The 18,786-nt window shown below is 43.8% G+C and overlaps 1 protein-coding gene across 4 annotated transcripts in view; it reads left to right on the top strand.

Annotated features, from left to right (window-relative positions):
- The window catches only part of gcl (germ cell-less), a 49,934-nt gene that overhangs the window by 18,095 nt on the left and 13,053 nt on the right, over positions 1-18,786 (top strand). For 2 of the 4 annotated variants that reach the window (XM_077649441.1, XM_077649443.1), the window contains exons 9-12: positions 2,835-2,963; positions 11,721-11,790; positions 13,749-13,824; positions 16,940-17,001. In XM_077649441.1, coding sequence (XP_077505567.1) covers positions 2,835-2,963; positions 11,721-11,790; positions 13,749-13,824; positions 16,940-17,001 — 337 coding nt within the window. Of the gene's footprint in view, positions 1-2,831; positions 2,964-11,720; positions 11,791-13,748; positions 13,825-16,939; positions 17,002-18,786 lie in introns of all 4 variants that reach the window. The other 2 variants (XM_077649440.1, XM_077649442.1) reach the window with 1 other exon arrangement.

The following is an 18,786-nucleotide window of genomic DNA, read 5'->3' as shown; positions in this document are numbered from 1 at the left end:
AGGCAGCGCGCTGCCGTGACGTCATGTCAGTGCTGGGTCGGAAATGAGCAGAGTCGCAGGGGTGCCTTCTCTCCACATTCCTGGTGGCCAGTGCGCCCGTGTACGTCACGGTCGCCGCTGGCGCGAGGGACGAGGAGGGGATACCAGTGTATCCCACACCGTTTCACATCGGCCAAAGCAGATGAAACTCATGAAAGTGCGCAAACAATGCCATTCCCAAGTGTTTTCGCTTCAAACGAGAAAGTGACCCACAGGTCGCGCTTGCAACTATGAACAATGGTGTTTGTTGAGCTGCTGCCTGGAGCCGACTGCTGGTCGCATGCCCCTGTGCCATATTCAACGCGAGGAGCTACGTTAACAATCCGGTAAGATGACTTTGGGGAAGCCGATCTAGAAATTTGTTCGCCGCTCACCATAATCAACCTGCATTACAATAAAATACCGCCCCTAGCTTCGTAGCACTTTTGATGGTGCAAATCAACCGATAATTTGCTGAAAACACGAAAAATCCGAGCGTCGCCAGCGGCGAGTCAGGCTGTCAACATGGTGGGTCAACGCAACCATCGTGTTTCCCCGGCGATTTTCTCAAGCTGGTCATGCTCGATTCATGCCATCCGACTAGACAAACGGTCTAAATGTGTGTGAGGTGTTACGAACATGCTGGCCCTTGCCGAGATGCGTACTGGCTCGGCAGTCGCCGTCAACGGCTGCACTCCGAAGAACACACACCACGTTCCATTGTGCAAACAACACACGCACTGCTCGTCCCGTGTCCTTTTTATTCTTACACGATCGTGGCACTGCCTCTTGGTGGCGGCACGTGAACGACTGAATGAAAACGAAAACAACAATGTGACAGTCCTCCCCCATTAGTTTGTTCATGGAGAGCATTATGGTGAGGCGTGCTGCACACTGACTTAGGAAAGTTCATAGCGGTCTTTTCTGTGCCACTAGTATTCACAGTTGTCTCTTCTGTGCCACTAGTCTCGCTCAAGACTGGCTCATAGTCTGCAGAAACAGCTAGGACGGTGTCACACACAGTTGCTGGATGGCTGCAAGTGTTTTGTGTCACAGGAGGCCCAGCGGTTGGCTCTATGAAAACAACATTGTAACAGTAGGGTCATTGAATTTTCTTCCTAGACATTTGTCAACGGCGCAGACATGACGCTGCACGAACACGGACACTCGAACCATAGAATTAACACAGTGTCGTTGACAACGGTGCGCCGAAAAACTTTCGCTTTGCAAACCTCATGGCTGCACACCTCAGAAAAAAATTGCCCAGTAATCATGCGAAGCCCCTACTGCAAAACCGTTCAGAACCCACAATGAGAGGCTAATCGTTTTTTGAGCACTACAAACATAACCTCAGACTCGAGCTGCGGCATTTGCGGTACTTTCCAGTGTGGTACTTTTGTAGCCTTCCGTGACACCCCCCCCCCATAAAAGCGGCCACCACCTTCGCGATTCGAATATGTGGAAGGTTGAATGCACGGGCGGCGATCACGGCCTCGTGCAATGCTTGGTCAGATTAGAGCAGGGGTTGCTTGCGCCCGGTAAGAACTTGAAACAGCCAAAGCTCACTGCCTTTTTTGCACCTGAATAAAGTTTTGCTTCACTGAATACATTGTATTTTGACTTCCTCGCAGTTGTGGCGCAATTAAAGCTCGACTGTTTTAGCTTTTCCCGGGTGGTCACTTATATCGAATTACCGCTTATAGCGAATTTTTTCACCGTCCCACTGACTTCGTTATAATGAGGGATTACTGTAATTGTATCGCAACCTTCTCCCCTTCTTTAGCTTTTGCCCTGAGGGGCCTGCTAGCCACATTTTCACTTGACTGACGCGCAGCAGACCAGGATCACATTTATTTGTCTAGGGTAGCCAGTGGAGAGTCCATGATCTGTGTTATACTTACCTCACAATACAGTGAACTTGGGCATGGGTCTCTCGTACAGCTATTGCTGTAAAAAAAAAAAAAGTTTTTTTTTTTTAAATTTTGCTTTATGGCTTGCCAGCTACTCTTACAAGAAATTATCTCTAAGGTAAAGATCTCTAAAATCAGGTACAGTAAAACCTCGTTAATTCAGACTTCAAGGGGCCTGGAAATAAGTTTTGAATTGTCAGAAGGTTGGATTACCTAATGGCCCCCAAAAAGCTGCCAAAAACTGTTTGCATTATTGTAAATTTATTTAGTGAAAATTGGGGCGATGGTCGCCTGCTTATGAGATGAAAACTACTTGGCAATGATTTGTCACAGTTCCGTCGAATGCCTTACGGTATGCACACTGTTGGGCATGTTGAAGCAAAACTGCTCCAAAATGGCCTCCTTCACAGTGCAACGTGGTAGCAATGGGGCCTCCTCGTGCTCATAAGTAGTATCGTCACTGCGAGGAGGTTACACCGCACAAACTGTGATGAGCACGCTATTGTGGCGCACTGGAACAAGGGGAGAATGAGGCAGTGGCAGCGAGGGAAGCACGCTAAACTTGGAACTGCGAGACACCCTTTCGAAAGGAAAATAACAGCGACGCGCTAACTAGCTATGGAAACTGCGTGCAGCCATGCTCAACTGGCTTACTGATGTGCGGCATAAAACCGCGGTCGCCACGGGCTGATGGTGGCGATGGTGGTTGCTGTTGGTGGTTGCTTTATCCTCTATCACAAAAGTAGCAGGCTGTCAGGCAACTGAATATTCGCCAGTTTTTTTCTTGGTGTAATGGTGCATATGCTGAACATCTGAATTCTCTGAAGCTGGACTGAAGGTGAACGTCTTAATTCTCACTGTTCCGTTTTCCTTTTTCGCTTTGTTTTCTTATTCTTCCCAAAGCAGAGGGCAGCTTCACACAGAGTGAAACAGGTCGGGAGTATGCGGATGTGTTTCAAGCTCTGCGCATTGAGCACCTCATCAACCACCCCTTGGATGTAGCAATGGTGGAAGAAGACAATATCTTCTCAAAAGGTAAGTGTGCAAAGAGAAACTAGTGGTATTACGTAAAAAAATAGAGCAAAAAAGGAAGAGACAAAGGACAACAGAGGAGACACATGGGACGATTAACAAACAATTAACAAGGATGTTTCTACTTGCAAGCTAGCATACTGAACATTTGTCCGTCCCCAACTAGAATATGCATCAGCTATCTGGTCACCACATCAGGCTTATTTAATTCATTCCCTCGAAGCAATTCAGAACTGTGCAGCACGTTTTATTTCTCATGACTACAACCGTCATCTCAGCGTAGCAAACATCAAGTTATCTTTATCGCTAAGTTTACAGACACGTAGGGATATCGCACTTCTTTGCTTACTACATAGAAACATATACAGTCATCATGCATCAACACTGCCACTTGCATGCCCAATGCGCACTTCATGTCGCCTACGTAATAATCAGCTTCCAGCGTCTATTCGGCCGAACACTCGCTTTTAATTCTTCTGCTTTGCCACATGCTATCAAGTGTTGGAATGGTCTTCCGGATTGCATTGCTACCATGCGTGACCCATTAATGTTCAAAACCAAATTGACCACCTTTATGCATCCATGATGTAGTACATAAATTGTGTTCGTGATGTGCAAGTTGAATCCATGCAGTGCCGTTTTGTTTACTGTTTTCTTTCTTCTGTGTCACTATAGTACGTTTTAATATTGCTTGCAGTCCCATGTATATTTAATTGTTTACTTCTGTGCTTTTCCACTTCGTACCATCTTTTGTCTGCAAAATATTGCAACCCCTCCCCTCACTCAATGTTCCATGTGTGGAACCTGTGAGGTATCTTAAATAAATAAATAAATGTGCTGTCGGGCTTGAGGGGGGGCATATTATTTGTTGAACTACTTAAAATATTTTTGCGGTAGACACACTGAACTTCTGGTGGTCAGGGAAGAATAGATTGAAACGCAGCTTAATACAGTGTATTGCAAAAGAATAAAATATTTTGACTGTAGCCCTGCCCTTATGTTGTGCTGGGCTGAAATGTGTCACTCATCAAAAACACAGTTCCATGCGGCTGTTTAAGGTACAGTGGCACAAGCGAGCTTTTACAAATTCTATTATGCACGGCTAGGTGTTTTTTTGCAAGCTTTTAACTGCCATATTTACTTGAATGCAACGAGAAATTTTTTAACCCAAATTACAAATAGAGTAAGTCACCTCTCGCATTATGACCGAATATTATGTGGAGAGAAATGATGGAAAATGAAAAAAAAAAAAAACTAATTGGGATGTCGTATAGGTTGACCTAGCGCAGTGTCGGGGCAGCAAACATTCAAGCAAGGCGACTGGCACAGCATGTCACATAATTGGAGTAGCAGTTGAGTGTTGAACAAATTTGCTGCCGAAGGCTGCGCACTTACGCACTGAGCGCTAATTCAACGCTTCGTCCTGAGGAAAGCACAGTTGAACACGCGAGGCGTAAAAAAGCCCCTTGTTTGTTCTGATAAAGTTCGGTAGACAACCTCAATGTCTGTAGTGCCGTCGAGGCCACACATTAAGGGCAGTAATCCACCTTGGGTGTACGGAAGGAAAGCTTAAGACGTTTCTATTGCACGTGAAGAGATGTTCGCGCTACTTTTCTTGGTATCTGTATCTGAAGCACTTATCAGCGACATCCAACTGGCATGCTGCCACGCGTAAGACGACGGCTCATTTAAATGCTGCCGACATTGGTCACCGACGCTCGGGAGGCATGTCTCTCCACGTGGTTTAGCGACGGGAGAAGTTTCGTTTTTACAACAAGGCCTCTAAAGCACATGGTTAACGCAGTGATGGCACGGCGGGATTCTGTACTTTTCTTCATATCAATCTTATCCACTCAGTGGCCTTATCAGAAAATATTTTGCGTGGCTCTTGAAAAAGAAGGACCGCATGGTAACAGTGATGCCAACTGCCAGGTACTTTTGTTCTGCTTTTGTTCATAGGCTCCTACCTTCCCCCTCTTTCAGTACACTGCGGCCTTGTTGCCCGCATTCCATTTGTAGACTCTGCCCCCCCCCCCCCCGTTTCGTGCCTGTAAAAGTGACTGTCGCGTTCCATTCGTGTGTGTGTTTTTCGTGTTGTGCACCTGCAAAGTCTGCTGCCTCGTTACAGTCGTGGTTGCGTTACAATAAGGCATCTACAGTAGACTCATTAATTCAAACTTCAAGGGACCAGAGATTTTAGTTTTAATTATCAGCAAGTTTACATTATCAGAAGTGCACCTTAATGTGATCCAAGACTGAATGCAATTTTCTGTATTGATACCAATGCATACCAATAGTATTTTGGATCTATTTTTCTATGCAAATGTAGCTAAATGCTTTAGCAAAACATAAAGTGTGGGTGAAAGGCAGTGAGAAGTTTGTTTACTCAAGCGTGGTCAAAAAAACTATCACCAATGCGCTGGTTTCTCAGTAGAGTAAAAACCTGAAGGGACAAAAAAATGGTTCGCATAATCCGAAGGTCGAAAAGTCTAATGGTTGCAAAGGAAACTTCCTGAAACTGTTCTGCACCACAGCAAATTTAATTGATGAAAAAATAGGCAGTGGTTATCTGCTTTTAAGTGAAAAACTGCGTGACAATGACAGAAAAAATTGAAAATTGTTTTTTGAGGAAAGGAAATTGCGCAGTATCTGTCTCACATATTGGCTGATACCTGAACCCTATAAGGCAAGGGATAAAGGAGGAAGTGAAATTAGAAAGGAAGAAAGAGGTGCCGTAGTGGAGGGCTCCGGAATAATTTCGACCACCTGGGGATCTTTAACGTGCACCGCCATCGCACAGCACATGGACAGCCTCCCTTGAAACGCGGTCTTTTTCGCGGCCTCCTCTTAACCACACAACGAGCAGCTCATTATGAGCGTGCGTTATCAACGCATAGGACCTTGGGATGGACGGAAGGGGAACGCACATTTGCGCCGGACTGGCGAGACGCTTCCTAAAAGGGGGGAAAAAAAATACCAGCGACGCGCTGATTAGCGTCCGAACCAGCGCGCTTTTGGGCTTAGTTTTGGGCTTAGAGAGCGTTGGAGCAAGATTTAAAAAGTTCGAAGTAACCGAATTTGAGAGAAATCGTGGTACGAATTAAGCGGTTTTAAAATTTAATGCATTGAAAATACAGTATAACCACTCTATAGTAAAGTGACTCGAACCAGCAAAAATCTTTACTATATCAGTTGTTCGTGATGGCATGACTGTGAGGATGCTCTCTGGTAATTAATTGGCTACTTATTAGACACAGTGTTGGTTTATAAAAGAAACACTCACAAATTCCTCCATCCTGCCATTACTGTCCCTTTGTGTGATAATTATCTATTTTCCATTATTACATTTTATGTTATCACGTTTTCAGTTCTGTTTACGTCTTGAGGAAGTGCTGCATTTGGGGGAAATACAATGCGGCTACGAATATAACGCGTTTGATTTCATGTGAAAACAAAGGTTTTGCATGAACACAGCGTCATTTTTCACAGCCTCAGCATCGTTTAAGCGGCAATTATTTAACGCGTGACACAGTAAGGGCGCGGCAGTACTGCTGCAGTGCCGCCGCGCCTCCATTTCTTGGCACCGCGTCGGTGTGCTTCGCCCCTTTTCTTCCCTTCTCTACTCTTCACTGCATTTTTACTGTCTTTCCTTTCTCAGCGACCCACGCCTTCTTCTTTCTGCCTTCATAGCCAGCTTTACTTTTTTTCTTTTTTTTCGTGCGCGCTTTGCCTCACAGCCTCAAGGACCTTTAGGAGTTTGTTTCTCCTACGCCAAGGCCAGACGCTCTTTACTATAGCCATTTTTTTAAATATTTGCTATAACCGAAAAAAAAAAAAATGTGTAGTCATCTGTGGGAGGCAAAATGGGACTACAGTTTCACTTTACTATATCTGCGTTTTTCCGAATTACTATAGTGGGGTTCTACTGTATAGCCAGACATAGAAAATTTTGAAATTCGTTTGAATTAACCAAAAGTACAAATCATCAGAGTTTGAATTATCGCTAGTCTACTGTATTGTGATTTTATTGGTCAGCCATATGTCACAAAGTGTGTGACGGTATCGCATATGGTCTATAGGTGGTCAAGAGCGGATCTTGCAACTGTTGTGTGCTCAGTTATTTTTGAAAGTCTTATCTGCATTTGTTGTAAGACAGCAAGTATACAACTGGTATGTTTGTGAACCACTTCTTTTATTTTTTTGCTAACCTGCCTCTGCTCACTTGTTTAGCCTCTATTATGCAAAGACTGTGCTACCATTGTGTGCATAGTGTTATTGCAAGAATATACATACCTCAGTTTGAACAAATCTTATGCAACAAGTGTTTCTAATGAGATTTTTTTCACAAAATTGCAATTTGGGAAAACCATTGAAAGAGGTGGAGGCACCAAGTTTCCCATACTGTACTTTTGCTTTGGAATGGTGCGTTAGACTTCAGCAAACGTGGATCACCATATGGAATTTGCTTGTGCTCAATTAGTGATTTATATTTGAATTTCTTCTTTTGTGTAATTTCAGCTTCAGTAGCCTAGTGGCAGTTGCAACTTCAACAGTAGGTATGAGATCACCTGAGGCATACAAAAACTAAAATATAATCGCTGCTGTGTTGTTTTAGTTTGCTACAACTCTTGCATATACTAGCCTGCTTCAGAAGCTGGAATGACAACAATTGGACAGACAGCTGTTATATATTGTAGTTTTTGTATGCCTCGCGATAATTTTTGTAAAACAAACTCGGATAATTTGTGCTTTTGGTTGATTCCAAAATTTTGGTTGGTTGGCTGTATTTGAAATGCATTATTATAAACCCTCCTAATTTGTGTCGCGGTTTCTCATAAATTTGCTTAATTCAAACTTCTTGTCCTGCACCAGCACTCCCGGTGTGCAAACGAGTTATGGCTGAGATTGGATACGTCATGTTTGCGGTGCTGCATGAGCTGAAAATTAGCCCCTCGAACCCTCTGAAGTGGGGCCGTGTCGAGGTCCGATTGGTGACGCAACCCATCGCTGCGTAGTTTTGTTTTCTGAGCTTCGCTACCAGACCACTACGTTAGTAGCTATCGGCCGCATATCAGCGAGCCAAGCCCAGCTTCGCGCCGTTTCAGACTGACTGGTGCATCGCTGCTGGACGTTTCCTTTTTTAGAAGGCGTCTCGCCATTCAGGTGTAAATGTGCATTCCCCTCGCTTTCATCTGCGGGGTTCTTTCAGTGCACCGAAAATGCAGGCTCATTATGAAATACTCGTAGTTTGTGAGGTGAAGCCTCCTTACACAGAAGCTTCACCATGTAGGAGATTCCACTGCTACTGTGTCGTGCCTGCGAAGGAGGCTGTGGAAGGCTTTATATTGTGTAGTAGTTTTGCTTTGATATTCCCAACAGTTGGCATGCAGTACAGCATGACTTAATTGCGAAAAATCATCATTGCCGTGCAGTTTTCTGTGAAAAGGAGGCACATTGCCTGTTTCTCCAAAAAATTGAATTTGCTTGATGATCATAAATTGAATTTGCTTGAATCTCAATGGTACGATCACGATTGATACGAATTTCGGGATTATACAAATTCGTAAAATGCCCTGACCAGAGTGCATTGTGTGTAATGCGCATAAATTCAGATGTTGTGACCCCCCCCACCGCGCTGCGGATGATACAAACGCGTGGGCTGTTAGCGCACCCTCAAGCACCAATTACTTGCTGCTCGGCACATCACAGACGCCAGGATCGCCAGTCGCGTGGTATGCGCCGCAAACAGTGAGTGGCAGCGCATCCAGCACAACTCTGACGTCGCGAGTCAGTGGTGGCGCGCGGCCATAAGTAAGCCCCGTCAGCCGAAAACAGGTCTACATAAATTCAGCGTACGAATTTTGTTTGTTTTGGATGGTACGAATTTCGGATTGTACAAATTCTGTAAATGCCTTACGCATTATTCCAAAGAAAAAAACCACTAGAGAAAATTTGGTGTGTCACCAGCCCCTTAATAATGTTGTAGATAAAATTGTATTTCGCGCTATAGTCGGATACAACTTAACTCTGCAGTGAAGCTTCGCCTACATTTAGGACCGGCGCACAGAATTCCTCTACGACAAAAACATAGTTTGTTGTTAAAACTCTCTTCACCTAAACAAGAAGCTAATCAGGAGAAAAGAAAGTTATAAGCTCTAGAATTTTGATACCTGGCTTGTTTAATAAAGTCAAACATTAGCAAGTTGATTTTGTGTACTTTTACGATTGGCTAGCGGAGTAATACAGTACGCTGCGGACCGTGGCTCAGTGTTAACAACTGCTGTTTTTTTAAGTTGTATCCTAATATAGTAAGCGTTTTATGTGGCCTTGTGGTAGTGAGGCATGTTAATTGGATTAATCTCTTGTAAAAATAATTGGAGCCTCAGGCAAATGTCTATCTTGAATTGTTTTTTGCGATATGAAACAGTGTTACATTATCTGATTAAAGTCATTAGCTTAGCACCCGATGTACACCTATTTTATTGTGCAGTGCTAAGTCATGGAAAAATTTCGCTGAGCACATAACTCTTGTTAGAGTGTCGAATTTTCAAGGATGGCATGTTTTTATGATGTTGGCTTTTGGTGGAGTTCTAAAAGGCATCTTAGTTCCAGCTCATCGAAACAACTCTTATAAGCGATGCCATCCTAACAAAAATTGGGTAAATTGCGCCAAACTGCTCCAAACTCTCTACTTTAGAATTGGCCAGCGTAGTGCACCTGCTATCGAGGCAGACATTACCTTAGCTGTTAACGCCGTTTCGAAAGGTTAAGGTCTGTTGAAGCCCACTTATAATGAACATGACTGTCATGCAGCGTTCTTTCTTTATGTTCCAAAGTTGGCAGTAAATTGACGAAAACGGAATTTGCAACACGGACTTCCATGGCGTACTTGTTATGCCATATGCATGCATGAGCAGTCCTCGGTTCAACAAAGCTTTGCCACGTGTTTTCGAGCCGCTGCCTGTTTCTCTCTTGCTTATAAAACGTGAGCACCAGACGTGTTGAGATGGAGACCGATCGACGTCCTCAGGCTTGCTTGTCTTTAGAATCTGCCTTTCATCGGCATGATTCCAACTGGCAAGCCGATTACGCCTACCGTGAGTCAAACGATCGATGGTAGCATTTAATTTTGACGTAGATATAATTTGGTAGTATAATTCACATGCGCAAAAATTCACATGCGCAGATATAGCAAGTTCTGTGCATATGGCACATCACATCTACAAGAATATATCATCTTTGCTGACTAATGTTCCTGTATATGTTCCTGATATACAGGAACACTATTACTGACTGCTGACGAGTAACAGCTTGTGCAGGGAGCTTGCGCTGATGGTACGAGCGGTACAGTGGCAATGTGTAGGTAGCATTCCATGCTGTGCAGTCAACTTTTTGCTCTGAGTAAATGCCAGTTATTCTCGTAAAGTTTGTCTGTGAAAATCTCACAAACAGCGTGGCCGAGGGCAAAAATGGCTGCTAGGTGAGGCACAATTCGTCCGTCCGTTTTAGGCTAAGAGCTATGCAGTTGCGCAGGTTTGGTGGCAAGCTTTTTCAGCTCGAGGGGGGGGGGGGGGAGGACAAGAAGTGTTAACAACACATTAGTGTGGATCCATTCTGCGTCCATCCTTCGAGATTTACGCCTGCTTGGGTAGCCTCGCAGTGAGCTCGAAGTTCCTGTGATACAGGACAATGCTGGGCTCGTGTGGAGTATTTTTGCCTATCTTCTGTCACATAAGTGGAACGCCCATCGTTCTCGCTTTGTGTGCGCAATATTTTTGATGCTCATGTACGCTGGCGATGAAGATTGCGGCCATGCTGCGCGTCCCAGCACATAGTCTTCTGGTGCCTGTGACTTCGTTGCAACTGAGCACTGCGTCCGGGGCTTTCGATCTATCCGAATTTAATTGCTGCGTCAGTCTTATTCATGCTAGGCTAGTGTTCTTTATAAATGAGCACAGGTGCATGGAGCTGCTGCGTTTGCACTTCGTCATTCATATCAGTTGTGCACCATGGTAAACCCAGCGCTCTGTCATTTGCTTAAAAACTGGAGCCCTATACATTTTTCAGGGTTAGTGCAGGCAGAAACATCGACGACGCTTCAGCCAACACATCGGCTGATCAAAGCTGGCCTGGCTCACAAAGATAAGGAGGTGACTGAGTCTGATTAATTGCTTCTGATTGAGGCACTTACAAGTGCAAGACAGCGTGGCTGAAGTGGCTGACATAATAAGTGAAAAACTGGTGAGGTTTCAATGTGGAGGAAAATTTAATAAAACTTTTTAAGCTTTGTAGGGAAAAGTGAAGGGCCACACATCAGCACCACATTTAAGCAACTTCGCTTGAGAGTATTTACAGTGTACAGGCTGTTCAACTAAACAGTTTGACATATTTCGCAAAGGTGTCTCCTTTTCAATGATACAGCGTAAAACTGAGAATTGAAGACCTTTCAGGTGCAACTTTGTGCCAATAATAACAATCTTAATTGTGTAGCACATCTTTACACCGCAGTAAATCTTTTCAAGTGTTTTTTGCCAGCCTTAGAAATTAAGAAACTGAAAGCTACATCTCCGGAGTGCTTCTAAACCAATGTTCTGTTGCTCCATACTGCTTCAGATACGAATTCCAGACTACTCCTAAATCAATGTTCCTCTGCTCCAAAGTACTACAAATTAGAAATTTTAGAGCCCCAAAAATTGCTCCAAATTGCATTTTACCAGTAGCATCACTGATATCCATACATTGCTTGTTTTGCCTCTGCAGAGTCTCTGTATCCAGTGTTCCGCAACCAGTGGTTCAGCATGCTGAGAATTGACCAAGGTCTTGACAAGGGGTGAGCTTTAATATGTGCCGACATACCAGTACAGAGGGAATGCCCTTGTTTATTCCAGTGTGCAGGTGTGCATATTTTTAGCTGTACTTAAGCAGACACAATGACAGGCAGAGTAGTAACAAATAGCCTAGGTTTTGCTAAAATGTGTTGCAACAACAATGAACTTTATGCTCACAATTGGGTTGTTTTGCAGGTCAAGTGGGTCTTGATGTCTGAATTTCAGGTTTCCTTCCTTTGCTTTGACAAGCATCTGCTGACACTATATTTATGGTGTTGAGTGATAAGCAGTGCTGAGGCATTTAATACGTCCAACTACTTGTACAGTTGCTTGAAGTAGTCGAGAAAGCAGCCCCTCATGATGTCACAGGTGGCCTAGCATAGCCAGCAATCGTATGACCGCAAATAGCTATGACTTCACACTTTCACACTTGGTACACTGTATATCTTTCTGTTTGGTACCCTTTGTCATACTTTGCTATGCATGCATTGTATAAACCCATGTGGGTTTTTTTACGGCCTTTTTTTCGTTGCTTGGTCATTAAGATCAAATTACAATATTTTATAGGCAACAGGTGTTGGTGTGTAGTGCAGGGTATCAAAATGTAAAGGTGCGGACAAAAGTAAATTGAACACACTATTGTCTTCTAACATTTTTCATGTGTTGCCTAATTGACATTGCCAGCTATGGTAAATAGACGCTGGGGCGCTTTCTCTTGGACAAACAATGTTCCTTCATTTCCGATCGGGAAGGCGGGATTATGCTTACAACGAAATAGCGTGATCCATTTACTTATGTCCATACCTGCATGAACATCATCAAGTGAAACATGAACAGGCTAAGTGAAATGCGAATACAACGCAGAAATATTAGCTGCTGAGGAAAAAATACAGGTGGTGTCTATTCTATTAACACTTCCACACTGGTCCCTGCGCTATCAAAGTGTAATTCAAGTGCTCTAGTATTTAGTTACTCCCTATTCATACCTTCTCATTTTTCAGTTCCCATTAGAACTGTTTTGTTCACATTTCATTTGGCATTGACAGCACATGACAGTGAAATCATATCAGATCAGTTTCTTAAAAAAACACACTAGGGAAAAGATGCCTTTTTTTTTTATAAATATTGACTTTCAACTTTTTATACATAGTCTGGACCAGGTGGTAAATTTTTTCATTTATGCTTTCTAGGGCAAAACTTGGCGCTTAATTTTTTTTTTCGCTCTTGTGGTGGTAGGGAGAGCATGCTACGCTGGGTGTACAATCTTTGTAAAAAGTATACAGCCTTGGGGTCTGCTTCTGAGCCCTGCAGCACGCCTCCTCTTGCATACTGAAGGATCCTAATCTCACGAAAGCGGGAGGAACTCTTAAGTCCTTTACCCTCCCTAGCTTAAGACTGTCAAATGTGCTTAAGAGCCCCACTACGCGGCTGGGAAGCAAACCCTTTGGGCTGTGTATTTTTGACAAAGACTGCACACTTGCTCACCTTAGAGGGTTACTGCAGACAACTCCAGCTCATTTTTGTTCTTAGTAAAATTTGATTGCTTGGCATTTTGTGGCTCTGTTGACAATCATTCGGCAGCAAAAGACGTATGCGTTGCTGAGAAATTTTGAGTTGAAACTGGAATATTTTTCTCGTCATTCAGTATGTTGATGACGATGTTCAAGGGATTACGGACTTTGTGTTTGCTGGGCTGGCTGGAAGTGGATGGCAGTGTGGTGTGGCCCCAGAGCTCTATGTAAAAAAAAAAGTGCTGTCATCGCAGTTAGCTTTTGAAAATGGCCACTGGTGGCAATACGAGTGTTTTTTTTTTGCATTTCCTAGCTTATAAAAGCGACGTTCGCAGTGAAGGTAGCCTCTTTGTCATTAGAACACGATAACCAGTCGATATTGGCCACCTTTAGTTGGTTCTTTTCAGTCAGTATCACTTGTAGTGATAATTTGACTGTTCTGTTTTCAGTCCAAAGAACTTGGCGGAGGAAGAGTTTAACAAACGCTGCCTACGTTGTGGGCGAGTCCTCGCGACAGATGCCCAGGTATGTAGACATGGCTCGGGGCCTGAGTTTCCCCCTTGGAAAGTGTGAATGTTTTATGGAAGAAAGTCTCACCTTTTGCAAATTAGCTCATGCTTGCAACTCTTGAGAGTACATTAAACTCCCCTTAAGACGAACAATTAGGTTAAGATGAACAATGTGAGACGATTAAATTGGTTTACCATAGGACTCTGTGTAAAAAAATCCACTTAAGATGTTACGTGTCCTTTGGTTAAGACTAATTTTCGCAGCGACTGTGAACCGCGGCGGCCCTGCACTGTGGCATTTATGGGGCGTTCGTGTGGCATTGTCAAAGAAAAAAAAAATTAGAATGCTTCTGCCCAGAAAAGCACACCCCCACACAATGGCTTATGTGCACCTTCATAAGCTGTCTTGCAAGCTTTTCTTGCAAGAGCACACATTCTTGGAGGGGGAAGCTTTTTTTGGAAAAGGCAGGGCACCATTACGTCTGAGTTGGCACGCGCATGTCATGTGCCACATGTTTGCCTCCCAGAGACTAAAAGGCACATATGCGCGAAGTCCACCCGCTTGTGGACTCGGGGTTTCAAAAACTCTGAGGCCACGTTAGCAACTGATGTGTGACGCAGCAACACACATTATTGTGACGCAGAGATGGCCAGATATTGCCTGCAGAGCATGGAAAGGCACGTGGTGTGTCTGCTCGTGAAGTTTGCAACAGCTGCAGAAGGAGCAAGATAAGAGAGTCTCACAGATACCTTGCTCGGCACCTTCAAAGCGCTCGGAGCAGGATGGAAAGCAAAAATCGGGAATTGTGCCTTCCTCTAGGCACAATACTTTTTTTCTTTTCTTTTCCACTTTCCAGCAGGAACTAATATGCCGGGCAGTCAGGACGCTGCCTAAGCAACTGGCTTCAAGAGCATCGTGCAGTGATTGATTCATTAGTGGGGGGCGGTTTTTTGGCCAAACATTGTAAGCGTTGTGGGTGCGTTCCAGCGTTTGATGACGTGTGTGCTTGGTAAGGGAGGCATGAGGTTACATCGGGAAATATGTGAGGCCTACCGCATTAGCAGGGAAGGCGATAATTGCGTCAGCACGCCTTCTCTTACCCTATCACAAAAAGAAAGGATGTATCTGGAAAACAGTTTGCCACGTGTGGGATTGTGATTTTTGTTGCTTGCTCTGTTTTAATCCTGCATACGCAAGTGCCACAGAAATGCATTTATGTACCTTCTGTCGAAGTAAAATTTTCAGCTGATATAAGCGGTTGTCCTGTCTGTTTCTATTCCTTTGTCCCAGTGTAACATGCTAGTCTTTTTAATCAGTCAGTTTTAACCGAGTTCATCTTTATGGGAGGTCACTGTACATAATGTGGGTGGTGCATGGTTTTGTTCCCAGTTCTGCCCAATATCCTCCAATGGGTGCAAGCTTTCTCGTAGCTTGGTGCTCGGCTTCTGTGGGGAAATGCTTCGACCCCACCTTGTGTTTACCAAAACACCTTAATGGGGCTTTCAGGCCAAAGCTGCCTTTGCATCACTGAAATTCATCAGCACCAATAATGAAATATGTATTTAAAATTTAGGCAATTCATCACTATTTTTTGCCATTTGTGCCTTGGTAAGATGCCCCGTATAAAAGCTTTGGGTGCCAAATAGGGTACCTCTGTATTTTTTTTTCTAACTGAAAATCAAAGTTGAATAGAGGCTAGAATGACATCGTAATTTTTTTATCAGCATTTGTTTTTTTTTTTTTCATTGTACACAGCCACAATCAATGGGAGGGGGGTGGGGAGGAGTATTTGTGTCATCACTATGCTGGTGCATGTAGAAATGGAACATACATGGCTCAGACAAGTTTCAGTGTCTGTTACCTTCTAAATTAAAGGGGTGCAGACTCGAAATTTCTGTGGTTAATGGAAAATATGCAGTAGTATCTTGCTAATACTAATCTCACAGGATTGCAAAAAATATCTTGTATCTTCATAAAGATTTGTATCTTCAAAAAACCAACAGAATCTGTATGCTGAAGTACAGGAAATCCATTGACACAAATCCCTTCACGGCTGACTGGCTTTATTAGCGATCACACATCACCGCTCAGTGCTCGCAGTGCTTACTGCACGACTGACAATCGCTGCGTCAGCATTGTGCAGGCCTCGCGCCACCTCTCAATGCTTGCAGTGTGTACTGTGTGACTAGGAGTCACAGCAGTGGTGATGTGCTAGCCATGCGCTATACTACTCTGTGCTCATGGGTATTTACTGTGCACCTGGAAGCTGTAGTGTCTATGTTGTGCAGGCTGTGCGCCACTGCTCGGTGTTTGTGGTTAGTACTGTATTCTGCGGTTCTCTCGATCACAGCGTTAACGATGTGAGAGCAGCACTTATCATGGGTGCAGTCGCAACTCCCATGTTTTGTATCATCTGAAAAGGTGCAGAGAGTGTTGGGAACTCCCAAAATAGTGCACATTGTACTACTTCAGCCAGAGAATTTTACAAATTCACATCATCTCGAAATTCGTATCATGTGTGATCATATTACTGTGATTCTGTTGTAATTGGTTTCCTCAGTGTATAGGGGATGGCACCCGGCAGTCCAAGGAATTGAGTGAGACATCATTTAATGATTTTTCACTGTTGGCTGGTGAGCAGCTTCCACATAGATTTCCACATGGAAATTGTCATCGAGGGACGCATAATCTGGGCAAGATTTAAACCGTAATATCTCTGTTTGTGACACGAAGCCCGGCAGGCTGCTTGCTGTTACATGTGGAAGCACTAGCAGATGAGGGCTTGAAATCTGTGATACACGGAATGCTCATGATCATTGGCACTGCTGATGTTTAGTGTGGTGTCAGGCAGGAGCCGTGCACTGGCACTGGTCGAAACCGACACTGGCGGTAAAATATAGTTTGGGATTAATAAGTCCTTCTCCAGTCTGACTTTCTGAGGTTATTTTCTCGATTACTGTGCTTGGAGGAACCTTTCAAGGCAAGAACACTGGCATACGTAGTCTATTTCTGTACCTCTTAAATCCAGGACCTAAGTGCTAACTGTATACATATGTATGTTCCTGAATATGCAAGAACAGCAAGCCTCAGTTTGGGCCATGTCTAAGTGTATGCAATTTTTATTGTGCAGCACATTTGGAGATGGACAGGCTACAACTTTGGAGTGGACCTCATCGTTACTTACCATGGCAGGTCAGTTCTGTAGCACAGATACATTCCCTTTATTTCGTATCTTTTCTCAATTACTTTATCACTTAAAATGCTCCTTGAATGGGACATTTGTAGTCGTGAATGAACCAGAATTTTTTTTTTCTAGCATTTAGTTAACGTGTACTGGTACAAGCTTTTATGAACCTTTGAAAGGAGCAGAAAATATTCATGAAGGTCAAAATTTGTGTGATTCAAGAGTTGCTTACTGAGTAGAGTGAAACCTCCGTAAGTCGAAATCTGTTTATTTGAAATCCTGGTAACTTCGAAGATTTCTTATGGTCCAAAAATATTTCCACCACTGCGTACCGTATTTACATGCATATAACGCGACCATGAATATAACACGAGGGGGGATCTCAAACCTTACAAAAAAAAAAACTGCAATCATAACACAACCACAGTTTGTTCAAGCCAACTACAACAGAGACGTTGAAGGCTCAGAAAAAAGACTTGAGATGGTACACAAAAATAAGGAAGCAGTTGATATTATTTACGAGGTAACACTTGAGAATTGTGCTTATTATCATCCACAGCAAAGACGCGTTAACACACGCAGTCTCTCTCGCAAGCCACTGCGATGGCTCATTGGCTATGATACTTGGCTGGTGACCCTAAAGACGCGGGTTCAATCCCGGCTGCAGCATTCGCATTTTGATGGAAATGAATTGCTAGAGGCCAGTGTACTGTGCGATTTCAGTGCACAGTACAGAATCCGAGGTGGTCGAAATTGTCCAGAGCCCTCCACTTCGGTACTGCTCATAGTATGAGTCGCTTTGGGATGTTAAAACACCACAATACCAAACCGAACCAGTCCCCCTTGCAGCAGCGGCAGACGACATTGTTGTGCCAACGCTGCTTCGTGTTTTGTGCTGCCCAGTCTTGCACTGTTCTCCCTTCTTTACTTTCCCTACTGCACTCAAGTCTTTCACCGTCTCTTTCTGCGCCATCATCATTCCACGTTCATAGCCACCCTTCCCTTTGCCCGTGCACGCCCGCTGGCCCGCCGCAGGCCCCCAAGGTCATCAGAAAGTTGGTTTCTTCTAGCAGCTCGCGAGTGTAATGGTGAAGGTTGCTTTTTTGAGGAGCAGTGCGAAAAAAATTCACATTATGGTCGTATCTCGGTGCCGAATACAGCATGAGATGCTTTTGGAGACTGACGAAGTGAGGGAAAAAAAACTCGTTATATTCATGTAAATACGGTAATTTGAGAAATTGGTGCGCCACTGACTGGATAATTCATTGTATGACATCGACCCCCAACGTGGGTGAACAGTGCAACAGTTCTGTGTTTTCCTTCATCTCGGAGTGATGCTCAGTCCGCAATTCGGCATCCAAATGGATGTTTTTATTTAAAATTTTATTTAAAAGACCTTCGCATGCTTTACCGATGAGTTTGATGCATTCAGCCCCTTTAAGCTTGTTGAATTCTAAAACCTCTGCCTTTGCCATTTAATGAACACCTTACACCAGAAAACAAAAGCTTGTTTGCAAAAACTCTGTCACTCGAAAAGGAATGGAGATGAAAATACCTAAAGAAGTGCCTTGTCAAAAGAAAAAGAAAGTAGCCGAGTTTATATCATTGCCTCTCCTCCCTGACACTCGTGTACCTTGTAGGTACACCAGTTTTAGGTGCTTCAAGTTTCATTTAGTTTTCCTTACGTCTATCTCCACAGCAAGCTGCAATGCTAGCATTTGTGCTTGCACTTTTTTGCATTGAGAGCTTTGAGTACTGTGTGTGGTTGCGCTATCGAAAATGCTGTATGACAG

This window comes from Amblyomma americanum, chromosome 1 (genome assembly GCF_052857255.1).
Source record: "Amblyomma americanum isolate KBUSLIRL-KWMA chromosome 1, ASM5285725v1, whole genome shotgun sequence".
In the NCBI taxonomy this organism is placed as follows: domain Eukaryota; kingdom Metazoa; phylum Arthropoda; class Arachnida; order Ixodida; family Ixodidae; genus Amblyomma; species Amblyomma americanum.
This window is presented reverse-complemented; position numbering and strand designations above follow the sequence as displayed.